The sequence below is a fragment of the Lissotriton helveticus genome, chromosome 6 (genome assembly GCF_964261635.1).
Source record: "Lissotriton helveticus chromosome 6, aLisHel1.1, whole genome shotgun sequence".
Taxonomy (NCBI): Eukaryota; Metazoa; Chordata; class Amphibia; order Caudata; family Salamandridae; genus Lissotriton; species Lissotriton helveticus.
Window position 1 is genome coordinate 898,579,046 of NC_136067.1, and position 18,720 is coordinate 898,597,765.

The 18,720-nt window shown below is 45.6% G+C and overlaps 1 protein-coding gene across 1 annotated transcript in view; it reads right to left on the reverse strand.

Moving 5' to 3' along the window:
- The window catches only part of RWDD1 (RWD domain containing 1), a 130,977-nt gene that overhangs the window by 43,736 nt on the left and 68,521 nt on the right, over positions 1–18,720 (reverse strand). Inside the window, exon 5 of the mRNA XM_078648532.1 lies at positions 5,229–5,361. Within this exon, the coding sequence (XP_078504658.1) occupies positions 5,229–5,361 (133 nt within the window). The remainder of the gene's footprint in view (positions 1–5,228; positions 5,362–18,720) is intronic.

Consider the following 18,720-nt stretch of genomic DNA (forward strand, 5'->3'; position numbering starts at 1 on the left):
TTACCTACTAGACAGTCATTATAGATTGAAAACGCATAAGTCAATACTACAGCCATCATCCCAGGGGCCTGAGGGACAATCTGCCCTTCGGTCAATTTCTGAGGATCCGTCGAAATTGCACGAGGAAGGATGATTATATGGATGAATCTGCGAAGTTGATGGACCGTTTGATCGAACGGGGATACCCCAAGCGACTAACAAAGAAGGCAAGAAAAAGAGCGTGATTCAACCATCGAGAATCACTCTTGGAACCAAGCAACCGTGCCAACAACGTGGACCCACGCCTAATCTGTGTCACTACCTACACCACTAAGAGTTACGCCATCAAGAAAATAATCAATAAATATTGGCCCATTATATCGGAAGATCTGGACAGCAACACTGTGCCAATGCATTCTTTCAAGAAAGCCAGAAACATTCGAGACCATGTGGTTTCCTCCTATCTGGAGACTCCACCTTTGCCTACTCTAACATCACTTTGGAACCTTCCACCGATTCTTGGCCACTATAAATGTGGCAAGTGTAAAGCCTGCCCCCAGGCAATTCAAACTAAAGAATTTCACTATAAACACCATCAGATCAGATTAAAATCACACACTAACTGTAACACCACAGATGTGGTGTATTGTATTATCTGCCCTTGTGATTTAATCTATGTTGGCCAAACACAACAACGGGCAAAAATGCGCTTTCTACAACATTGTAGTCGTGTTAGATGCAAAGTGACAGGCGCACCAATGGTCGAACACTGTTTGAGCAAGGACCATTCACCGGAAAGCCTTAAATGGATTGCTTTGGAACATGTGACACTTGGCCCTAGGGGCGGCAATATAGCCCCTATCCTTAACGTCAGGGAATTGAAATGGATTACATTTTTTGACTCTATCCAAAGTGGCCTTAATGAGTCCGAGAGCAGTTTTGCACAATTAGCTAACCTGTGAATCTATCTCTTAAACCGGTTTCTCGTACTATTTTTACTAAATTGTACTATCCTTTCTTTCACAACTATGTCTACCATCATGGCACACGCGCCTTATACTACCCTGTGTGGCAGGTACGCGCTTCAAGATATGTCCACTGTGGCCTTTTGTCTGATATAGCTATGACTGATGTCCTACTACCCTGCATGACATGTGCACATCAGGAGGAACAATGATGTGTTAACGTATAATGATTTACTGTGTTCTGCTGTTTGATCATGATCTTTCTCCAGTGACATTTCTCTGTTTTCACAGTCCGTTTGAATTAATAGGGGATGTCAACCCAGCCCGTCTGTGCAGTCTCACTGCCCTGTGAGGTTTGTGCACAGCACGACCGTTAGCTCTCTATCAATAAGCACAGATTCCCGTTATGTCTATTTACATTATTTATTTTTTCATTTTTCTCCTAAAGAATGGTTCTCATTATTTCGTGCAATAGATTCTAACTTTCCTTTTTTCGAGTCAGTTTAGGTATGTTAAGTTACCTAGCAACCGGACTCTCTTGAGTCTTTTTACTCTTTCTAACGTGGTTGCAGCCACGCCCCCCCGCACTACACTTCCTAGTTACTTGATTCTAGGAGTTAACTCCGACGCGAGTTTGATACACCACGTCAAGGGCAGTGTTCCTTCCTCGAACGTCTACGCCGATGTTTTTTTCACGTCAGATAGGTAAGCGGATCAGCCCTACGTTATTCAACGCCACGCCCAGGACTAGGGTCATGTTGCACCGATCACGAGTGTCTACAGTTGCACCAAGAGCTCAGATCCTTTTATGTAATTTTGCCGATTCTGAGCGCAGCGGTATTTTCTCCCGCCTGAGCTCCCTGCTTACTTATTTTTTCCTATCCCTTCCAGCAGTGAGTCCACCACAATTTTGCCTAGATTGAACCAGACAGGACCTCGATCCCATTCCTCTCACAGGTAAACTTGAACGCCATCATTTCTAGCATTCGATAAGTTACACCACTTTACCCTGATATGTTATTTAAGTAGATTTTTGTTTTTTTCTACAGCAGCAACGTGACAACGCGTACCTTGAGATGTAATAATCTGTTGACCCCCTGAATCAACCAGGTACAAACTTTGGTGTTCTAGTACCGGTGACTCGGTAATGACTATGCCTTCTGAGCAAGCACTTTAATATGCTTTTGCTTTTGGACCCCTTAGATTTTTTAATTAATTGTGTGGATGCAGGACGCCCGACAACACCCACCTACTGCTTACCTAACGAATGCAGGTAAAAAATGGGGCATATATAGACCTTTATAGTTACTGGCCGTTTTTGCTAATTTAGCCCCTATAAGAGCTTTCGTGAACTCCCTATTTTGGTAATTTTCACTGGAAGCCAATCAAGGCATTTTACTAATCGTGCTCCTTTTGTAGTCCTCTTTTATATATGTGTATGTTTTTAGATTTAGCCCAAGCGTGTGATAATCCAACTCTCTATGGTTTGGCAGGGATCTTGTACATAGACCCTTATATACTTCTTTTAATCTCCCCCAGGAAGTTTGCCCACTCCATCTTCCATGTCCTGAAGAAGACCCGCTCTGTAAGGGAAACTGCCCCTACCAGGAATAGGGTCGAAACGTAGACAATCTACCCCCACGACACCAGCTTCTAACTCTAGCAAGATTTATACAGCTGTTCATAGAAGTCTGTTTTTCAAGGATTGTTGGTTTTTGTTTACCTGTAATGTGTGGCCCCTACTTGGGGAACCACTTCGACATTGTACAAATTTGGTTTCTCACCTATTGAAGATTGGTTTCCTCATTTTCACCAAATCCCTCCACTGCACACACCCCCACCACCTTTTTCACGTATGTGGGCACAATTGCTTCTAAAACAAAAAATCTTTTTGATGTATACTTGATAACTAATAACAAGTTTTTGAGTACCCTGTGAATAAAACATGGTACCTTGATTTGTTCCTTGTGTTTGTAAATTGGTTTTATGGAATAAAATCTTTTCTCTTCCTCAGTCTGGGACCCCTCTGTCCATATCATTATCTACCCAGGTCCCTGAGACTTTGTTGGGTTGAACCCTGTTTGATATAACGTTCATACATCCTTGGCCACTTCTTACCCGCTTTTTAATGATCTCTGCATTAACAGTAAACCGACACTAGAACATTAAAAGATGGCCACCGTATTTTGTAGATGCTGTCTGCGTCTTATGTGGAACAATCTGTACTCAGACACACCTGGCAGCGTGAGCAGCAAAAACTGCCAAAAACTGCCACTCCCCACCCTGCACTTCACCTACAGATGGGCGGTGCGGGTAGGTCCAGGACGCGGAGCCGCGAAGGATAAAGTGAGTACTGATGCCAAGGCATTACGGCTCATGCCTTACAGGTGCACCTTTACCTATCTGAGCTAGCGATCTGTTATATTTTTTATATAGATACAGTAGCCAGAACGTAGGTCCTCCGCCTCGATCCAAGGGGCAATTACAGTATACTAGATGGATAAGCTCTCTACCGCACCTTCAGCAGTGCCATTAGAACAGGCGAAGCTGAATGGAATGTGTATGTACACATGTTTATATGTTGATGTTTGTACTGTTTTCAATGGAGCACTTTTTAACGGTACGCCACTGGCCTGAGGCACTGTGTGTTTTTTTACTTAATTCCCGAGGTAGTGGCGTCAGAGCACTCATAATGTATATCATTGAACCTAATGGTATGTGCAAAGTAATACTGTTTATAAGGAGGATACCTATATGCCTGAAGGGATACACTTAACATATGTCATTTTTCCCTTTGTCTTCTCTTTACATAGGTTGGATTTAAAGATTCAAATTCAGTATACACAAAGGTATAGTGAATCCAAACACATTTCCTTATCCTTATGAAGCACATCTCACTGGAGTGTAGGATAAAGGCTTTATAATCTGGTCCTGAAGAAATGACATGGATACAATTGGGATCAGAAAGGCGAGAAACAGGTCGATCTAAATTTAAAGAACCCCCAGTATCAAACACTGTGAGACTATCACAGATCATAAGTTCCATAAAAGATAGTACTTACACCACAGTTTTTATCCCTACCAAGGGTGCTACCAGAATAAAGAGTATAGAGCCCACCTTAGGTAGTTTTAACTCACTATTTCACACCCTACCCTAAGTTCACATTCTTGCACTCAACAAAACGGCAAAAAAGTGAGGATCTCCAACAAACAGCCCTCTAGCGGGGCCAGTGGGAAATTGCAGCACCAGCCCCACAGAGAGTAAAAACCCAATGACGAAGCAGGACACGCATTTAGGTGTGTGAGGGCTTAATCTTCCAAAAAGGAAGACTCACCGTTAGCAATTCATTTTCCAATCTTCTTTTCCTTGACTTTTCCCTCTTCAGGAACAGCATCCTTACATTTGTGCGAATACTTGAAAACGCATAAGAAGTCTCTTGAACCATTATCAAATTTTTTTTGCGATAAATGAGTAGTTAAAATGGTTAAGCAAAAAATGTTTAAGGATTGCTAAAGATCCCATAAGTAGGTAAAATGTGTTAAACTGCATATAAATGTACATACACACACACACTCTCTCTTACACTTTCAATGTCCTAACAAAGCACTGCAGAGCTACACAGGATTGGTATAGTGTTGACTATACCTGCTAAAAAAAAGATTAAAGAAGTTATTCGTTTTCTTAACCCCTTCGACGCTCATGACGAGCTCAGCTCGTCATGAGGTCCACCTCTCGTACGCTCATGACGAGCTGAGCTAGTCATGAACCGCGGGTTTTTGAAATCTTCAGCGCACAGCGGGAATATGCGCCGCACCGATGCGGTTAAGGTTGATGGTGCTGTGTGTTCATTTGAGTGTGTTTGTATGTATGAACTTCATGTGTTTGTCAAGTTTCTACCTTGCAGTAAGACAACAGGATTCATATAAATCAGCAACAAAGTCTGTAAAAAGGCCATTGACCAAAAAAAAGAACATGCTCTATCCTCATATTCTTATACAAGGCATAGTTGATTTAAACTTCGCAAGTAGAAAATATATAGAAAATAACGAGCATAGTTGTGTCATTTCCGAAAGCTCTAGCACAAACACCAGGAAGAATTTCTGAAACCTACCAGAAAGGAATCTCATAGCCTGGTTGTTATGCGCCCCTTTGATGAGTAACATCATTAAAGCACAGGATAAGCACAGCTGAAAGCTGAAGATGCTTAACGTGCTTACACAAGACAATGACAGGTTTGTGGCAAGATCACCCACAGACACGCTTTTTGAGAGAAACTGAATTACCAGAGAGTTTATTCTTTCCTGCTTGTTCTTCTTCCTTCTGTCTTTTCCGCCTAATTTCATTTAGTTCTGCTTCAAATTTAGCTTTCCAACTCAAGAAGGCTTCGATCGTTACTGGAGTGCCATGGAAAACAACCTAGAACCAAAACAATGCAAGTTATGGAGAATGGAAAACAAAAGCATACCACAATTACTTTTATCACAAGGACACTCAACAAAGGTTCAGGAGTGATGGATCCATGACAAATATTCAGAATAACTACTATTGAATTAATTCAATTTAAATTATTTTTGGGCAAATTTATTTTATGTAGCCAATATTGCACGGATTTGTTGGAGAGTTTGAATAAAAGCAAACTAATGTAATTAAGATGTAGAATTAATGTGTAGGCCTAATACGAGAAGCCACATTTATATAATGACAAATGAATGCACTAGGCTCCCATAGTTAAGACGTGTTAACTTAAAAATGCTTATGAAATCAGTTTTTTTCCCCCCTTTACATTTACCATTTTTACTGACCTTAGGTCAACATTCGTAGTGATATGAAGATGAAGAGTTCAATGATGAAATGTGCTTAACCAACATGATCCCATGGTGAAGGGTAGTTTTCAGCCTTCTTATGAAAGAGATGTCACATAGAATACAATAGTGTACTGAATAATGTAGTTAAAATCAATTTCAGTGTTTCTTAATAGACAAGATTTTTAAGTTAGAATATGTGACAAAAAGGGATGATTTCATTTATGAAATGTCAGACCTAACCGTGAACTCGTTTTGTATTGAAGAAGCAGTGGGAAACGACCACAATTTTTACAATGTTAACAGAAATGTAACATTAAGAATGTAATAATCTATTAGTCTTTGTTTCCAGACAACGTAGAAGGTAGAAGGTTTACGTTCCAATGAACACCAAGAATGCACGGTCTGTGATGCCATGGAGTCATGTGGCCACACTCTATGAGTAGAGAGCATAAAAAGCAACCTATGCATGATAAGATATTCTATAATGTGCCTAGTGCTTTGAACTGTGATGGGAGACTTATTTCAGATGGTGTTAGAGGTGTGCTCCAACCTGACCAGTTTGCAGGGTTGAGAGAGTTCACGCGACATCTGTTGCCGACAGAAATCAGAGTTCAATTCACTGGTACATACTGACAAACTACTCACAGACTACTCACTTGAACCCCTTTTGAGCTTTGTCAAATCTCCTAGGGACTGCCACAAGACTTATGTCTTTCCTTCAGGTTATTAAAAAGCATTTCTAGTCACTAGCCTGCAATATGTCTACATTTGGGGTCAGACTTTGTATCGATTGATAAGCTACAAAATGTTTTGAAAATGTACAGTGAACAGTAAATGTCTGTGAACCTCTGTTCCAATCGGACATCGATGAAATAATCACTTCAACTGTTTTGAAGCTTTGCAAAAATAAAAGTGCGTCTCAGTGGTAGGTGAACGTAAAAAAGTAATTTGGATACCTACCTTTTACCAGCTATTTAGCAGCAAAGCAATGAGCTCCTGCTGCCACGTGTTTGAGCACATTAGACAATTTTGATATACTTCCCGTAGTCTGAAATTAAAATAGCATTGGTCCAAGGTCTTATCGGTGTTCTACCACAATATAGATGTTTTAATATCGACCTGCACTTATACGGACAGCATATCATCATCTACCAACATATTCTCAATGTGAATAGATGTAGAGATAAGAATAGTACATCTATACTTCCAACATAAGGTTACCTTGTTGTTTGCCGGTAGTGTGGAGCCCACATATGTGCAGGTCAGTATTATTGACTATGAAATTGCCACAAATTGTCTGGCTTGAAGGTCATCACACTATTGTATAATGCGGTCTATATGACCAGTGCAGGAATGAAAGCTCACTCTTTGAAAAAGCATTTGCAATACAATAGGTCTCGCATTTACGCGAGTTTAAGCTATTGCCATTGTAAATGACAATGCCTTTTATTTATGTTTTAAAAACGCTAACAAAAATAAAAGGCATTGTTTAACCAAGGTATATCGGGACCGACAGCTACAGAGGGGAAAAACCAGTGAAAACGGAAGGTCACTTTAATGCTACTGCTTAATAGCCTAGAGGCAGCTGTATCACATCTAACCATCTCAAGCTTGTCAGCCGTCAGCATATTTCAAGATTCAATTTCAACTCAGAGCCCATCATAATATTATATATATATATATATATATATATATATATATATATATATATATATATATTACCTACTGGCGGTCGCTAGTAGGTAGTTATAGTTAGGATTGTTTTCTATAGGAAATCCGCAACATTCTATTGGGAATAACTTTGGCACTGGTTGAGGAATCTGCCTGTAATTTTCCTTAAATTTGCCTCGCTGCGCTCCGCTCCTTCCCTGAAAGTTTGGGGGGGATTCGTCAAGCGGGGGCTGAGATAAAAGGGGGGTCCCAAAACGTGTTTTCCCCATGTTAATTTCCATAGGGCGGTTGGACTCACTTTTAGCCCGAACGGCTGAATGGATTTCCACAAAACTTGGCAGAATTGTAGGGACTGGTAGCCCGATGTGCCTTTGCTATGTCTCAAGATATGTGCTCCAGTGGATTTTGAGTAATTTAGGTTAAAAAAAATATATATATCTGGGCGGAGCCTAACCACACATCTGATCTGATTGGCTGTCAGCACTTCATCCAAGAAGTGTTGGCAGCCATCTTGGGACCAATATACATGATAGCACCTCATTAAAAAGCATTGTAGTTAATAGAGGGTTTTAGGACTTTAGTTACATTATAAATCATTTGTTGATGTTACCATACTCATTTTAGGAATTGAGGTGTGTTCTAAGGTGATTTTACCATGTGAAAAAGCCTTCTGCTGGGATATCATGAATCATGTTTGAAAGAAAACTAATATCTCATGATTTTCCCACAGTGGTTTGGAAGGGGATCTATAAGCTAAAGTGAAAGCATATTTTATGTAAATTCACATTATCTTTCTCAGTCATGTGAGAATGAAGTCTGACATTCTCAGTAAAACATGTACATCCAACAAGGACAGAGACTGTCAGTTGATTCCTTTGTGTTCTACTGCACCCTCCTAGAGTGTTCTAAAGAACAACTAGAGCGCTAACAGTCCTACTTATTACAAAGGTATAGCACACCTGAAGCCATCGTGATGGGAATAAAGTGGTAACTCTTAAAACATTTAATTTAAAAAGGAACAAAATGAGGGGGTATATTATGCCATCGAAAGTATTATTAGTGCTGCAGAAAGAAAAATTAGGGCACATTTTGAGTGACTTCTCAAATCCTCTTCTATTTCATTAAAAAATTCTGACATGCAGTCTCCCAAGATGGCTACCAGAGACAAAAGAGTTCAAATGTAGCCCAAATATCACCCAGATGTAGCCCAAGTATAGCCCAATGACAGAATGTCCCAGAGTGGTCTGAAGAACAACTAGAGCGCTAACAGTCTTACTTATGACAAAAGTATGGAACACCTGAAGCCATCTTGATTGGAATAAAGTGGTAACACTTAAAACATTTAATTTGCAAAGGAACAAAATGAGGGGCTTCATTTTGCCATTGAAATTATGATTTGTGCTTGTGAGAAAGTGCCATCTTTCTTGCATTGGTATGCCCCCACTTTTTGCTGAACTGCTGATGTGCTTTGACTGAGTGTGCCCTGGGCTCCTGCCAACCAGGTGCCCAGGGACTGTGTTCCTTCACTAAAAACTGTGTTGAAACTCAAACCCAATTGGCCTCTCTGGCCGCCTGTCAGCCCCTAGTAAATGGTAGCCTAGGTACCCAGGGCATGGTGACCAGAGAAGACCTCTAAGGGCTGCAGCACTTATTGTGCCACCCTTAGGGGCCCTGTACCCTGACACCCACACACTGCCTTTGCAGGCTGAGTGCCTCAGTACAGAATTAAACAGAGTCGGCATGGCACACATCCCTGGGCCTGTTACAATGCACATCCTGGGACGAGGTGCCAAGCCCCCTCCCCCAGATTGGGCAGGGGAAGCTTCAAAGGCATTCTGCCCATGGGAGCTTCTCCAGACCATTTGCTGTACTCAGCAACTGGCCCCCACCCGTTCTGACCCCCACTCTGGCAGGAAACCCTACGGCATTAAAGGGGGGTGTGCCAACTCCAACCCTCAGGTGGGAGAGGCGAGGTGAAGCACGACCCCGGGCCCCAGCCATCTTGAAGATGGGGAGCCCTGCCCAATCACAGTTAGGCTCCTGCCCCCCTCCCACAGGAGAGGAGCAGGCTAGGGGGTGTACCCACCCCAGGACAGGGACCCATTGGTCCCTGCCCATGCCCTTTCTGTAACGCCCCTACATTTAGAATTTAGGGGCACCCTGAAACTTCCTTCCTCAGATCCTGATAAGAAAACAAGAAAGAAGATCAAGAAGAAGAAGACCGTCTGTGCAGCTGCTAACAGGACAACACCAACTGACTTGGCCCCAGCCCTACCGGCCTGAAAATCCTGGAACCGGACTCTGCTAAATCCCGGCAACTCCTGCGGACAGCAACCTTGGAAAACCCGGAGGACCTGCCTCTCAAAGACTGGGACGCCCATGAGCAGAGGCTCTGCTCCAACAGCAATACCCCTGGTGCCAGCCAGGATCCGCGAATACAGCCCACTCTGCACCCGCCGTGCCCGACCCGTGCCAAAGGGATCCAAGACCACAAGGACGTCACCCCGGTGACTGGGAACAGAAGTCCAGTGTTCAAAGACCCTCCTCGATGACCCAGACGACACCTGCAGCCTCAGAACTAGCGACCGCTCCAACCTCGACCAGCAGAGGGTAAGATTTCCCGACACCCAAAGACACCCGGCGCCCCACGGCCGGGTGCCCTCCTTTGGGGTACTTGCCTCTTTTCCAAGAACCCAATTTACGGGGGAGGAGCTACGCGCGGATCCAAGATGGACGCGTGAGCAAAGGGCTCCCGAGACCCCTTACGCCACCCTCATCTATCCTGAAACAAATCCTGATTTGGACGACGGGTATTTTTTGCTGATGCCCTGCTGATATTAAAAACTTTTTCTAAAACCCGATTTGGCCGCCGGGAACGGGACTTGCTGCACCTCGTAATCTGAGGCCTATGGCGGAGGCCCTCCGGGGGCTTGAGTTCCCGAGGTACCCGGATGGCAATTGAACAACAACGGCTGGAGAGATACTTCCGCTGCCCCTGTGGTACTTTCGGTTTCGGTCATTGTTGACACCTACTCGTTGCTGATTGATACTGCTGCCCTGGTCTAGTCGCAAATTTTACTCTGGCTGTCGATCCTCGACCTCTCGACTCAACAGGCCTGCCATACAGGGAATCATTTTGACCAGATCCCAAAGGTCCCGTCGGAGCTCGTCGCCCACCATGGCGGGCAGGACGGACGCTGAGAGGCGAAACACCAGAGGTCCGAATCGAGGAGGGGCTGTCCAAGCTCAGACTATTGATCGCTTTACTCGCCCGAAGGGATCCCCAGGCGGGCCGAGCAAGGCCCTCGGGGAGACTGGTGATGATACTCCTGCGACTGAAGAGCCGACTTTAAAGGATGTCATGGGCGCCATTGCCAGTATCCAGACCGCGATGGGTGAGCAGTATGAAACTCTAGCTACTAAGTTGGACACGGTTGCAATCGAGGTCAACCTTATCAGGACGGACTTGGGGAAAACCAATGAGCGGGTCAAGTCCCTGGACATCAAGACAGCGAGCCTGACTGCGGATGTCTCGGATCTCCAGACCGAGGTCCGCGATCTTCGAATGGCCAGAGACTCGTTCGCCCGTCGACTGGATGATTTCGAGAGCCGCGACAGGCGTAATAACGTTCGCATCGTAGGTGTTCCGGAGAATTCTACAGACATGCCTACGGACCTTTTGGTGGAGGACCTTATCCGGAACCACTTGGCACCAAAGGGCTTTAGTAATCTTTTTGCGGTGGAGCGTGCTCACAGAATTCCAGGTGGGAAGCCCAAGCTTGGTGCCGCTCCGAGGCCTATAATAGCCAGGATTTTTAATTTCCGAGATAGAGACGCTATCCTGCAGGCCTCCCGTACTAATGGTCCCATTAAGTTTGAAAATGTGTCGATCAGCTTCTATCCGGACTTTACACAGGTGGTGCAGAAGCAACGTATGGGCTTTACGGGGGTGAAAAGACGTCTCAGGGACATGGAACTGAAATACGCCATGCTTTTTCCGGCCCGCCTGAGGATTGAACATAATGAACGTACATTCTTTTTTGATCGCCCCGAGGTGGCCAGTGACTGGCTGGACAACCTGCCGACACAACACACCAGCCCGGAGAGTTCGGGAGGCGCCGAGGGCGGCTTGGAAAAACAGGAGTAGTGAGTCTGTGCCGACGAGCCAATTTTTTGGACGCTTTGCAGTGGCTCTGTGGTAGCAATGTTTATACGTTGTCGATACCCGGGGGTGTGCGGACTCGGGACTCTTCCTCCTCAGGGGACGTTTTTCTCTCTCTTCTTGTAGGTTAGTTTAATGGGGCGCACTGCAAGTTGGGGTGGTTTTTTGATCTACCGCAGGGGTGCAGGGTGGGGGGTTGTGTGATGAGGGTTCCTTGGGGGGGTCTTTTCTTGTTTGTTTGTTTCGAGGCTACGATTTTGTCGGTATTTTATCCTTTGTGTCTGTTTCGTGGCGGGGGGGACTGTTTGTTCTTGTCTGGGATGGGGGGTAGGGGACTGAGGGTGCTGAGCTGGAACGTCAATGGTCTAGGGGACAGGATAAAACGGGGGATAGTTTTGCAGTATTTGAAGCGACACCCCCCGGATATCGTTTTACTACAGGAGACGCATCTTGTAGGAAATACGTGCCACGCACTGAATAGACGAGGCTACCGTTTGGTGGCCCACTCTGGATTCACCACTGGATCGAGGGGGGCGGGCATCCTGGTTAGAAACTCCCTCCCCCTTGAGGTAGATGACAAGGTGCTGGATGATAGGGGCCGCTATGCCGCTGTCGTGGGTCGTTGGGAGGGGAAGACGATCTCCATTTTGTCTGTGTATGTTCCCCCTGGTCTACAGTCCACCACGTTTTCTGATTTGGGTGGGGTGGTCCTGGGACTCCCCGATGGCTTGTTGGTAGTGGGTGGCGACTTTAATTCGGTCGTCAGTGGAGAGGAGGATCGTAGCCCTCGTAGAACGCTCCCCAAGTCGCAGTTATGGCTGGGGAATTTTTTGGACACATTGGGATTAGCAGATTGTTGGAGGCAACTTCACCCTGGACAGCTCCAATACACCTTTCATTCAGGGGCTCATGGTAGTCTCTCGAGACTCGATTACATCCTTTTACCAGCGGCACAGATGGTCTCTGTGAGGGAAATTAGGCATTTGGCTAGGGGGATCTCGGACCACTCCCCACTCTGGCTTACTATTGACGTGCGGCTAGAGTCCGGGGCCGGGTTGCTCCTATTAATCCGTGGCATCTTCGCAACCCCAACATTGGTACGGAAGTGGTTAAGTGTATGGATTACTACTTCGCCGAGAATGAAGGGTCAGTATCCTCCCCTGTCTCTTTATGGGAGGCATATAAAACTGTGATCCGGGGTCAGACTCTCTCTATGATTGCTAGCGAGAGGAGGCGCAGAACTATGGAAGTGGTGCGTCTGGAAAACGATATCTCTGAGTTGGAGGAGCGGATGGAGTCTGGAACTACGCCTGATAGCATGCACTCCTTGGCGCTTAAACAGTCTGAATACAGAGCCCTGGTGACTGATGCGGCTAGGGCGATGAGTCGTGAGCAGCAGGGGCGCCTGTATGATGTGGGTGACAAGGCGGGGAAATTGATTGCTTGGCTTGACAAACGGGATAGATTGAATCGGGTGGTGCCTGTTGTTGAGCGAGTGGATGGTGTACGAGTGGTGGACCCGATCGAGATAGTGGAGGTCTTTGCCCAGCACTTTCAGAAGGTTTACGCGCCGGTCTCGGACAGACCTGAGGAGGACTCGCACCTGTTGCTCCGTGATATAACGTTGCCTAGTCTGTCGGACTCGGACAGGGAGCTTATGGAGGCGGATTTTTCTACCGATGAAGTAGCGCTCGCTATCCGTGCACTTCGCTCGGGTAAGGCTTCGGGCCCGAACGGTATACCAATCGAACTGTATAAGTTGAACCCCGACAAAATGGCGCCATACCTCCGTCGGGCGTTCTTGGCATCGCGAGATCTCGGGCTTCTTCCCCGGGATCAGAGACTGGCGTCCATTGTGGTCCTCCACAAGGATGGAAAGCCCCGTGAACACTGTTCGTCATATCGGCCGATCTCGCTTTTGAATGTGGAGCCCAAGGTCCTTGCTAAGATCTTGGCGAGCCGAATGGTTACGGTGATCGGTGATTTGGTACACCCTGATCAGTCCGGGTTTATCCCCCACCGCAATACCGCGCTCAATCTTCGACGTCTTCATGGTGTCTTGGCGAGGGCGGGGTCTCTAGAGGAGTCGGCCATCTTGGTCTCACTTGACGCCTCGATGGCCTTCGATACGGTGGAATGGCCATATCTGTGGGCTGCCCTTGCCAAGTTTGGCTTTGGTCCTAAGTTTATCGGGTGGGTTAGACTTTTGTATGAGCAACCGCTGGCTCAGGTGGTGGTCAACGGAAGGGCCTCGGATCCTTTTGTCCGCTGGCGTGGCACGAGGCAGGGCTGCCCTCTGTCGCCTCTCCTTTTCGCACTTGCTCTTGAACCCCTTACCGCGTGGCTCCGATGGGAGCCCTCGCTCAGGGGCATACGGTGATCCCCTGCCTTCGAGGATCGGGTGTCGCTTTACGCCGATGATATACTGTTGTACCTTACTTCTCCCCGTAAGTCATTGGGTGTTCTGTTTGACGTCCTGAGTTCTTTCGGGAGGACCTCTGGTTTGGTTATCAACTGGGCTAAATCCTGCATTTATCTACTTACTGGTGGACAACCTTCTTTGCCCCGTGTCTGCCCTATACCGGTTTCCAGTGTTGGTTTCAAGTACTTGGGGATTTACATTTCTATGGACCCCAGGGTACGATATGAGCGGAATCTACTGCCTCCGCTTGCCCGGCTTCGGTCGGATGTAGCGGCGTGGTGTGGCTTGCCTCTGTCCCCTTTGGGGAGAGCAGCCTTGTTCAAAATGATGTCTCTTCCCCGGTTCCTATACGCCATCCAGAACACGCTCGATCTGGTTCTGGCTGGCTATTTCCGTGAAATTGAGGGCCTCCAGAGGAAATTGGTTTGGGGCGGGAGGCCGCGCATAGCGTTGGCGAAATTAACTTTGCCCTGGTATGACGGCGGTATAGCTTTGCCGGATGTCAAACGCTATTATTGGGCGTCTCAGTTGAGTGCTATTAATCACGCCATGTATGGTCCTGTTCCGAATCCCGCTTATGATATGGATAGGTGGCAACTGCCGGGGGGCGATTATACTAGAGCGCTCTACTCCAGGACCGCCAGGAGGAGTCTGACGGGCCCCACTGCGGTGGCGGTACGTGTATGGGATAGTGGAACATCGGCCACGGGCTGGACTGATAAACTGACTAGGGCAACTCCCCTGTATGCAGCTGAGAGATTGGGTGGTCTGTGGTCCTCGAAGGGATTCGATAGATGGGACCTTATTGGTATCAGCAGAGTGGGCGATCTTTGGGCCACTGACAGAGTCAAAACTTTTGACGAACTAAAACGGGAGTATAAGTTGAGTGATAGGGAATATTTCCGATATCTTCAGGTCCGCCACGCACTTGCTTTGGTCTTCCCTGCTGTTACTACGATCCCCGAGTCTTCTCCCCTGGAGGATAGAGTGCTGGATGGACATGTCCCTGACAGCACTATCTCCCTCAAATATAAAAAGCTTATTAATGCTCGTTCGGACCTTCTTATACAGCTGAGAGAGGCATGGATTGGTGACGGTCTGGAGTTGGACGAGGAGGATTGGCAACTGCGATATCCTCCCCTAAAGAAGTCGCGATTCCGGCGCGTCTCAGACTGGTGCAGCTGAAGATTCTGCATCGTATCTATGTCACGGGTCCACGATTGATGCATATGGGTTATTCTGTGGATGGGTTATGTCGGCGTGGTTGTGGTCTGCTTGCTACCTTCCTCCACATTATATGGGAATGCCCGGAGGTAGTGGTTTTCTGGACTCGAGAGCATGCGGTGATGGGTGAAGTGACGGGTGTTGAGCTACTCCCCGAGGCCAGACGCTGTTTGCTGAATATTTGGGAACCGAATGACTGTACTGTTGCTCAGACTCAATGGGTCACGCTGGGCAACATGATTGCAAAGAGAGATATCGCTCAACTGTGGGGTTCTCATAGGGCACCATTGGTCTCGACCTGGGAGGAGAACATGGACTGGTGCATGTTTAGAGAAAAAATTGTGTACATCTCCCGAGGTAGGCCCAAGAAGTGGGGAAGGATATGGGGTCAGTGGAACTCGTACCGTGGAGAGATCTGTGATCCTCCCCTTGCGGAGCCCCCTGACATTCCACGGTCTCCCTGACTGTACGCTCCAGTACTCTGATTTCCTGTTATTGTGATATACTGCTCACTCTCGGTCCCCACTCCCCTCTTACATGATTTTTTGATGCTTGCTGTCCATTTGTCCCCCCTACCACACGTAACAGTCCTTAGACTGCTGGTTTGCCTCGATTTCTTTTTTTGTGTCTTTTTGTTGTTTCTATGTAATTAAACAAGAAACGTTTTATTTATCCTCGCCTGCCATACGCTTCGAATTACATTGTGCTTATACGCTGCTGGACCCTCGGGTTGTCGGCTGATGAGCTGTGTACTGATCTGTTCTTGCTATTTCGTATGGCTGACCGGCCTTGGTGGTTGTAGGTCTGTATTTTTACTCTTTTTGCAAAATAAAGGTTTAAAAAAAAAAAAAAAAAAAAGAACCCAATTTACCTCTCGAAGTGGTGGTCGCACCTGAAGAATCTCCGTCCCCGAGCCTGCAGCCTTTGTTCACATCGTAACTTTCCCATTGGATAACATTGAGCGCCCGACGGCTCAAAAGCACCCTGCACCCAGCCGCCCGAGTGACGCTGGAAGTGCAACTACTACCCCACTCTACTTACCACTTGCCCTGAGTAAGTGACCAGTAGCTCAATTCCCACAGCCGCGTGGCCTGCCTGCTTGCAGCCCCCAACCAAAGGCCCCCTACCCTCCATTGGATTGCATTGGGCCTAGTCTCTCTGCACCCGGCTGCCCCTGTGCTGCTGAGGGTGTAACCACTGTACCTTTCCAACCCTGGGAGACCGCCGAGTCTATGCCCAGAATCTTAACCTCACCAGTCAAGAACTCACCTGAAAGCCGATAACTCACTTTCCTTCCATAGGCTAACATTGATTGGTTTTCACTGCAATTTCTTCTAAGAGTGGAGTTTTGAAACTTTAAAATAGTCCTCTAAAATCAGGCGAACAACGTTTTCCGAAATACTCACCTGGGATCAGGAGAGAAGCCAGTGCTGTACTTTCTAGCTCAGTACTGAACCGCAAAAGTAATCCTAACTGTACTTACCAGTTACCTGCATTTTCTTCCATAGGAAACCATTGACTGTTTTTCTCTGAAATTTCTTCTAAGTATCGAATTTTGCAAATTACAAATATTCTTTACAAATATCGTACCAACAACTGAAACGTAAATACTTACCTGTCTTAAGTAGAGGACCCAGTGCTGAACCTAGGAGTCCAGTACTGGATTAGAAAAGTAACGAGAACCTACTTTACCTGTGACTTGAATTTCCTTCCATAGGATAACATTGCTAGTTTTTCACTGAAAAGTTTTTAAGTGTCAACTTTGAAAATATATATTCTTTAAAAATTACACCTGTAACCAAAACGCTTTTACTTAACTGTTTACAGCTTAGGTCCTGGGACTGAATACAGGATCCAGTCCTGTGGTTAGAGAAGCAATCCTGAAAGTAATCAACTGCATTTATGTAGAACCCCCCATTGAGCTCAATGTTAAATTGTGTTTAGAGTGTTGTTGCCTATTGCAACCCCAGTAACTATTGTACTTACCAAGTCTATTGCCTTTCTCCAAAGTAATTACCTAAAGTCACTCATATTGAGAAAAAAATATTTTGATACCTGTTGGTTATAAACTAAAACAACTATATATTTTGACATAAAAACAATTGGCCTAGAGTTCAGTTCCTGAGTGTGTGCAACCTTTTGCTGACTGAGTGTGGACAACAAATGCTTTACACTGTCCTCAGATACTGCCTTACTGCTCGACCAAGCTACCACTTTAGAGAGTAAGGTCAGATCGGACTTTAACCTCCGTTATACCTCCTGGAGATTGGGGAATCTATAGACACTGTACCTTACTTTGGCCCAGTATATATAGAGCCACTTTCTTACAATTCTGCAGAAAGAAAAATTAGGGCACATTTTGACTTCTCAAATCCTCTTCTATTTCATAAAAAAATTCTAACATGCAGACTGAAACATGCCCTTTGAATACCAGCAGCAGAATTCCCTGGTGAGCAGTAACTTTACTACAGTGATCTAAGGAGCAACTAGAGTGCTAACATTCAGAATTCATGGCAAATGTGCGACACATCTGAATGCCCTCTTGATGGAACCAAAGTAAACAAGCATTGAAAATGCAATAGGTCTCGCCCTCGTTTAAGTTAAAGCAATTCTGTTCGTAATTAGGTGGCTTTTTAGCTTTGCTTTTATTAGTGTTTTTCAAACTTTCATGTACATAACATACATATTTATATAGATATGCAGAATATATATATGTTTATATAAGTATATAAGTATGTATATATATATATATACACACATATATATATATATATATATATATATGTGCATATGTGTGCGTGTAGAGAGGCTAGAGGTGTAGAGGTAGAAGTAGAGATGTAGAGGTAGAGAGTAGTAGAGAGAGAGGTAGAGTAGAGAGAGTAGCAGAGAGTGAGTAGTAGGGAGTAGTAGAGAGTAGTAGAGAGAGTAGTAAAGAGTAGTAGAGAGTGAGTAGTAAAGAGTAGTGGAGTAGTGTAGAGTAATAGAGAGTGAGTAGTAGAGTGAGTAGTGTAGAGTAGTAGAGAGTGAATAGTAGAGTTAGTAGAGCATAGTAGAGAGTGAGTAGTAGAGTGAGTAGTAGAGTGAGTAGTAGAGTGAGTAGTAGAGTGAGTAGTAGAGTGAGTAGTAGAGAGCGAGTAGTAGAGAGCGAGTAGTAGAGTGCGAGTAGTAGAGTGCGAGTAGTAGAGTGCGAGTAGTAGAGTGCGAGTAGTAGAGTGCGAGTAGTAGAGTGCGAGTAGTAGAGTGCGAGTAGTAGAGAGCGAGTAGTAGAGAGAGAGAGTAGTAGAGAGCAAGTAGTACAGAGTGTGTAGTACCTAGTGAGTAGTAGAGAGAGTAGTAGAAAGCAGTAGAGAGCAGTAGAGAGCGAGTAGAAGAGAGTGAGTAGTAGAGAAGTGAGTAGTAGAGAAGTGAGTAGTAGAGTAGTATAGAGCGAGTAGTAGAGAGAGTAGTAGAGAGAATAGTAGAGAGAGTAGTAGAGAGAATAGTAGAGAGAA